General features: G+C 34.7%; 1 protein-coding gene across 1 annotated transcript in view; it reads left to right on the top strand.

The window, feature by feature from the left end:
- Window positions 1–5,525, top strand: part of STK17A (serine/threonine kinase 17a) — a 37,543-nt gene extending 32,018 nt beyond the window's left edge. Inside the window, 6 exon segments of the mRNA XM_015599487.2 lie at window positions 1,128–1,254; window positions 4,450–4,471; window positions 4,473–4,487; window positions 4,576–4,755; window positions 5,206–5,247; window positions 5,249–5,525. Coding sequence (XP_015454973.2) covers window positions 1,128–1,254; window positions 4,450–4,471; window positions 4,473–4,487; window positions 4,576–4,755; window positions 5,206–5,247; window positions 5,249–5,525 — 663 coding nt within the window.
- The last annotated feature ends 1,872 nt before the right edge of the window (window positions 5,526–7,397 follow it).

Here is a 7,397-nt window from a genome sequence, read left to right on the forward strand (position 1 = left end):
TAGGTTTCCTGTGGTCTGGCAGTACATTGTAGGTTCTGAATACAACTTGGTTTAATATTCAGTTAATTTGTTTAGTTCTCATGCCTCTTCCCTATGTCGCTGGTAAAAAATAATGAAAAGCCAAGCTGTAAGCAATGAGGATATTGAGATTTAAGAAACAGAATTAGCATGACTGGTGACTTAACTAGATGTGGAAATGGTTGAAGATGAAGGAGACAGAGTACTTCAGGATTATTTCTCAGTGTTTGATTTGGGCACTGAGATTGGGAATACAGAAGAAAAGGAAGGGTTTAGTGGGGTTGGAAGAAAAACTTTCATTAAAGGTGTTTACTGAATTAAAAGCTTTGCCCCATATTGGGGAGTCGAAAATGTTACGTGTCAGCCAAATGAAAAGATCTGATTTTAATTGGATCCGAGTCTGCAGAGAGATTGGGGTAAAAGTCATCAAAATGAAAATAGCAGCTGAAGCTTTAATAGTAGATGAAATTGCTCAAAAATGAAATGCAGAATTTTGGAAAAGGAGGATGAGCCAGAGAGAGATCTTGGACAACACCAGTTTTTAAAAGGAGGACAGAAGGAAAAAATTCTGTGAAAATAGTGAGGTATCTACAGAGGGAGGAATAGATGCAAGAGGGAAAACAAAGATGATTGACAGTGCCAAAGTAGTCACTGCATGCAAAACAGTGCCTGAAAGCCATTCATTGGATTTAGTGAGTCTGATTATTAAAGATTTTAGTGACTTTAGAGCAGATTGAATACTAGGGGTAAAATCCAGATTCAGCTGGATTGAGGGATGCTAGCAAGTGTTTATGACTATGCTTTCAAAAAGCTGAGCTTTGAGGGAATAGCAAGGTCATGAGGGATATTTTTTATAAGTGGTTTTGTTTTGTTTTTAAGATAGGGGTAGATGTATATTTATGTGCAGGAGCCAGTATAAGAGAATAGATTGTACAGGCCTGCTGTCTTACATGTAGTATGCTGTTAAAATATTTATTTAATAAGTGACAACATACTGTTAAAAGTCCTCAATCTCAATTTCACATATGAAATGTGGATATTTTATAAGGTACCTGATCTATATATTCAGTCATGGTTTTTTATTAATTTGGAGGGGTGCTATTTTTTAGCCTCAGAATATTCTACTGACAAGTGAATCTCCACTGAGTGACAATAAGATAGTTGATTTTGGTCTTTCAAGAATAATGAAGAGCAATGAAGAGCTCCTTGAAATTATGGGCACACCTGAATATGTGGGTAAGTATTCAGAAGAGTGGGATGTATGATTAATAGTGGGTCTGGCCATCTGCTATGTAAGGAGCTTTAACCTTGAAGGTACTAGCAAGAGAACTGCTGAAGTGATAAACCACACTAGGTTTTGTAGAAAAATAAGTAAACTGTGACTTTTTTGATAGACTAGAAAAAAAAATGTTGCATAGAAGGATCAGTGGTTGAATAAGGTTTAAAAAAGATTTCTGTAGTAGAGCAAGGCAGTGAAATAATTTAAAGGTTTGATAAGAGATTACAATGTTAATATTTAAAATTTCAGAAATGAAACAGCTCTTTGTAATTACCAGGTCTTGGACAAAGGGTGGCTCTTTAGACCTGGAAGTCAAGAAGTATGGATATCAGGTCTTTGGCATCAGTGTGGAAGTTGCCTGGGGTGGTAACAGGCTGGTGAGGAGGGTGGGAAGGAGGGCATCTGTGTCAGTAAAAGCAATATGACCAGGGATGGAGAGGACTGTGTGGCCTGGGCCTGAGGAAAGAAGGATATTTCCCTGAAAGCAGAGATGTGAAATGGGTAGATAGGCAATCACCATTCTAAGAGGGCCTGGGGCCTAGGAGACCTAGGTCTCCTTTGAGAGAAGAGGATGAAAGGACTAGTCCTTGAAGTAGCTGAGGATGGTGGGAATTTATTTATGAGGGAAAAGTGATTCCAAAAGACAGAAAGCCAGGAGGACAGACAAGGTTAGGGAAAATAAAGTTGTTTATGATACTACAAAAAAAAATAGTATGAAGTTTTAAAATAATTTTTTTAAGTTATATATTTATAACAGACCCTTAATTAGTTAGGCAACAAAAAATGTAACAGGCAGAAAACAGCCGTCAAAATTTTTGGTTTTATAGACTAGAATACTTAATTTTCAGTATAGTGACTGATACGCATCATGGCCCCTAAGTAAGTTTTAGAAATCTGGCTTACAGGTGCAACAGCCCAAATATTTGAGCATTGTAAACTAGAAGAAATACAGAAGACTGCAGAATGAAGGGCCAGGAGCTGAGATATAAATAGGTACAAATAGTAAAACCCTGAATTTTTTTTTTTAAATGCTTTCTGTTCTTCGGTAAAGTCTAAATTTTCTACCAAGTGCTTTTTTCCCCCCTTCAATATATATATCTTATTTAAAAAGTAGTACAAGCCCAATACAGAAAAACTAAAAGTAATTGAGAACTATATAGTACAGAAAAGCAAAGGGACTCTCCTCACTTTCTTTCCCTGGCCAGCATTTTAAAGGTGAGTTGAAGTCTCCTTTCCGCATCCTCAGCTATTGTTATTTCTTACCCTCTCCCCACCACCCCCCATCTTTTGCTGGATGGTCTTTATTTTTTTTAATTAATTAATTTATTTTAATTAGTTTCGAATATACAGTAGACATTTATATAGTTTATGAAACAATTCCCCTAATTGCTCCTTCTCTCCTCTGGTTTTCCACCTAGACAATATATTAATGCTAACTGCATTCCTTATGCTGTGCTCCCCATCCCCGTGTGTATAGTCTTTATTTTACTTCTTCCCATTCAGTGATTTGGATGCTAAGCATTGTTTTAAATTTCCTAGTATTTTTTTAAACTTTAAATAATATTCATAACCTGTTTCTCAACTCAAGGATTTCAGGTATTGAAGTTGAGGAAATTAGCATACCTAACATTTCCTTCCAACTTTTTCTTCCCTCATATTCATGTGTGTGGGGAGGGTCTTGTTCCCACCAGTAATTGTTATGCGACTTTTATTTTTTCCTAGAATTAGAACATTTTTATTCCCTTTTTTTATGTTATAATTATCACATTTTTTAGTTTTTGATTTGTTTTTATATGAATTCAGTACATATTGCCTGCCTTTTCATAGTGTAGCCTTCCTATCTGTGTACTTTTAATAAAAATCATCTTTTGGTTGACTCGATTGTATCAATAAGTAGATTTTTCTTTTCAAGGAGGTTTTTCATAAGTCCTTACATATTTGAGAATGTCCTGGAACTCCCTGTCGTCAGTTCTTGACATCTGACAATGTACTGAAGGCAAACAGACGCCCAGCAATTTGTAAGCAAGCTAGTTTTATTGAAAGCAAAAGTACACTTCTCAGGTGGGAGAGTGGGCTGCCGAGATTGGTGAACCTCGAAGATAAAGTATACTCTCAGAACGAAAAGAGAGATGCCAAGAGGTCAGACTCAAAGCCTCCTGCTTGGGGCTCTTTTATTCTGCCTGCAAGGCTTTGGTCCTCCCACTGTTACTGAAGCCCTTCCCCTACAAGTCTTGACAGATAGGTTCCTTATATAACCTTTCTGAGCTTGAGTATATCCATAATACACTCAATTTGTCCATAGGGAATTAAAGCTGCAATGTAAATTTATTATAATGATCATATAATGAAGCAGAGGTGAATTCTAGGTCACACCAGCTGTCTTTCTGCACATGCCTATGTTGGGGAATGTTCTTATCATTGCCTCACTATTGTGTCAGGTCTAACAGTTAAGTCAAGACTTAACTGGCTGCCCTGGGGAGGGCCCTTAGTGTAACTCCTGTCTCATTTCCATTGCGTTTATGTGTGACAGCAGTTTAGTTAAATTTTATCACAGCATATTATTCTTTCAGATTTATAGATGCACCTTTGTTGTGTGTGATGCACGTTATCTGAGGATGTCCAATTTTTTTTTAATCTCGGTGACTGACTTTTTGTTAACGGGAGGACATTTTAAAAGCTGACCCTAGCTGCAACATAGAGAATAGATCAGAGGGGCAGAACGAGTGGGAATCAGAGGGGAAAGTGCTGTGGACTTTGGTGAGAGCTGTGGGAAGAAGAGCCAGGGATGGCATTGAGATAGATTTAAAAGCAGTAATGTCTTAGATATGATGCTTGATTAAATAGAAGGTATAGGAAGAGAAAGGTGTTAAAAGTTATAAGTTTACATTGCAGTATTTATGCATTCAAATATTTTAACAAAACAAGGACCCAGGAATGACGGGTGGAGGTTTGAAAAGTAAACAAGTTAATTACACACATCTAGTTAAACTTTACAGTAATGCATATTAATTTGATTTATAATGTTAACTCATTTTAGCCCACACCTAACAGCGGCTCAGTTTCTAATGAGTATTTTTTTTTTTTAATCTAAAAGAGCAAATTAGCAACTTTTTTTCACAAAGCAAAATGTTTTCTTCTGTTGCTGATACCAGCTCTTGAAATTCTTAGTTATGATGGCAACGGATATGTGGTTAAGAGTTATTTATGAAAAACTGATCAAATTAGTTTCAACAAAAGAATATGACACTAACTTTTCTTACATTTTCATTTTGATTTAGGAGCATTGGAGTGTTAACATATGTCATGCTTACAGGAATATCACCTTTCTTAAGAGATAATAAACAAGAAACAGTCCTAAACATTTCACTGGTGAATTTAAGTTATTCTGAGGAAGAATTTGATGTTGTGTCTGAGTCAGCTGTTGACTTCATCAAGACACTTTTAGTTAAGAAACCTGAGTATTAGTTAACTTGATATTTGTCAATTTTTGAGTGATCACCTCTGTGCAAAAGTTTAATAACAAACACCAAAATGAAGACATCAAATGCAGACGTAAAACTAGATGAAACCTTTGGCTTTTTATATCTGTTCAAAGAAAAAGTGACAAAAATTAAAATGTTTTTAGAAAATATGAACTGCACCTCAGTATAATAGATATTTTCTGTCTGTTTTTGGTCTTCTAAAGGGCTTTGCGGAGATTTACTATTTCTTTAAAATATTATTTTTCAACATTGTGAGGAATGGCATTTGCACACAAATGCCAAAACTTTTAGTTTTATTCAGTAAGATTTTTCCACCTCTTCATACTTCCCAAAATATAATACAATAAATATAATACCTTATGCTTTAATTTATAAGTGAATTTTAAACTATTTTGTCTTAAGTATAAAATGTGTATCTTTATACAGAGATCAAGCCACCGCTGAAGAATGTCTAAAACATCCATGGTTGACAGAGCAGTATTCAAGGTCTCCCTTTCAAGGTGAAAGGGCCATTAGATGAAGCAAATGCCATCTAAGATGATTTTGTGCCTGAAGTTAATTCAGATACTCGGCAACCAGAAATCAAGGAATTAGTTTTAACAGAGGAATTAATTACAGTTACTTCATTTTCTTTAGGACAATGCAGACAGTCTGAAAAAGAGAAAATGGAGCAAAAGGCCATTTCCAAATGATTTAAATTTGAGGAACCTTTGCTACAAGAAATTCCAGGAGAATTTATCTACTGAGCAGTATTTCCCTTTAGAACTTACTTTAAGATTTGTACATTGAAAACAATATTATTTATGGACTCCTGGCCAGATGGTACATGTACTGAAAGTGGATAACCAGGTATCAATGATGTAAACTGAAATGACTTTGTCAAACTTGTGGAGTTAGAGCAAATGAAGCCAGATTTAGAAAGTTGCCAACCAGTAGGTTTAATGAGTCAAGTTACACATTTCAGTGTTATTTTTAAGAGAGGAGATGTTTGAACCTTTATTTCTAAATCCAATTTTTCAAGGATGAGAATTTGTATACAAAGATATCTATTCACTTTCTTTAAAATACAAGTAGAAGTGCCCAAATTAACTTATTTGTAAATCTATTCTGCATTATTCATATGTGTATATCTGCTTATATGTATGTTATCTTTACTAAAATTGGTACTTTTTCACTTTGGACTTTTTGGGGGAGTGAGATTTTAATTTAAATAGATATCTTGCAAATTTTTGAGACCTAGAATAACATCTATAGTTTAATGATGTCTTATTTTTAGATTTTATTACTGACTTATATTGACTTGATTTGGCTTCTCTTATCTCTGTTTTTGCCTAATGCTTGTACCTATCAGTTAAAAACCCTAATTTTTTTCTTTTCAACGTCACTAATGAGAATGGTGGTGATTGCTTGTTATTCACTTAACTTTGGTCACTTGCAAGTGGTAGTGTGATCTGATCAACATAATGGTTGCTTTGGTTAGTGAAAAGACACCATTATGTTGTTATTGTGAATAAAATTTCCCAGAGCGAGAGAAGAGATACAGAACATATTCATGCAGGCCATCAAGTCTCTACTTCTGTTGAGTTTCTTATTAGCCCTCAAGCTACAGTAGGAAAAGTTATGAAATGCCAAAATATTTATAAACCTTTACTTTGTTCATAAAAAATTTGACATTGGACCTCTGGAAACTTTTGTCCCAAAAAGTTTTATTAGAATATACTCAATAGAATTTAATTTGCTTAGGATTGAACACTTAAGTTGTATCAAGGTCCCAATGAACAGTAAATTTCTGTTAAAAAATAGAAATGTAAAAGTGTATGCTGTATAACTGAAAGAACTGAATACCCTTCTCGCACACAAAAAATGTTTAAGAGTCCTTATTTACCTTTGATTAGGCTCAGGGTGATAAATATTTGAATATAACTTGTCTATACACATCCTATGCCCTTGCATGTGCTCTGTACTGTGAATAACTCAGACCCATCCCTTCAGCCTGCTTAGGGTATCACACAATGCTCTCTTCCTAGCATTTGACTTCTCAAATGTCATAATTATGACAATGACAGTGCTAACCACCTGTTTTAAAGTTTGTGCAGTGTACTGTGCTAGACATTTACACACATAGTCTGTAATCACACCCAGCCTTGCCAGATGAGCTTCAGAGTCGCTGGTATGGTTCATATACCATCAGATGAAATTAGGCAATTTGATCCATCGGGTTGCACTGTTTTCTCACTAAATTGGCTTTATTTATACAGTTTCTTAGAAACTAGCATTTCTAAACAAGCTCCATAAAGAGGTAGAGGAAAATCTGCCACATGGCAGTTTTCATTGAAAACACATAGCCACAATGGTAAGCCTAAGTCTTGAAAGAAGTATAATGCAATTTTAGGCAAATATTTATAAATATCTCTCTGACAAAAATAGACAGGGATGAGAAAAATAATACACTATTTAATGACTCATTTTTATACTTGATAGATTTATCCAGTATTAAAATCAGAGTCATTCGGACAACATTTATATTTTTTCCAAACCATTTTATATTACACTCATAATAAACACATTTACTATAATTACTATATTTATTTAAAAAAAAAAAAAAGACCTGTTTTCTT

Source organism: Pteropus alecto, unplaced genomic scaffold (genome assembly GCF_000325575.1).
Source record: "Pteropus alecto unplaced genomic scaffold, ASM32557v1 scaffold109, whole genome shotgun sequence".
Taxonomy (NCBI): domain Eukaryota; kingdom Metazoa; phylum Chordata; class Mammalia; order Chiroptera; family Pteropodidae; genus Pteropus; species Pteropus alecto.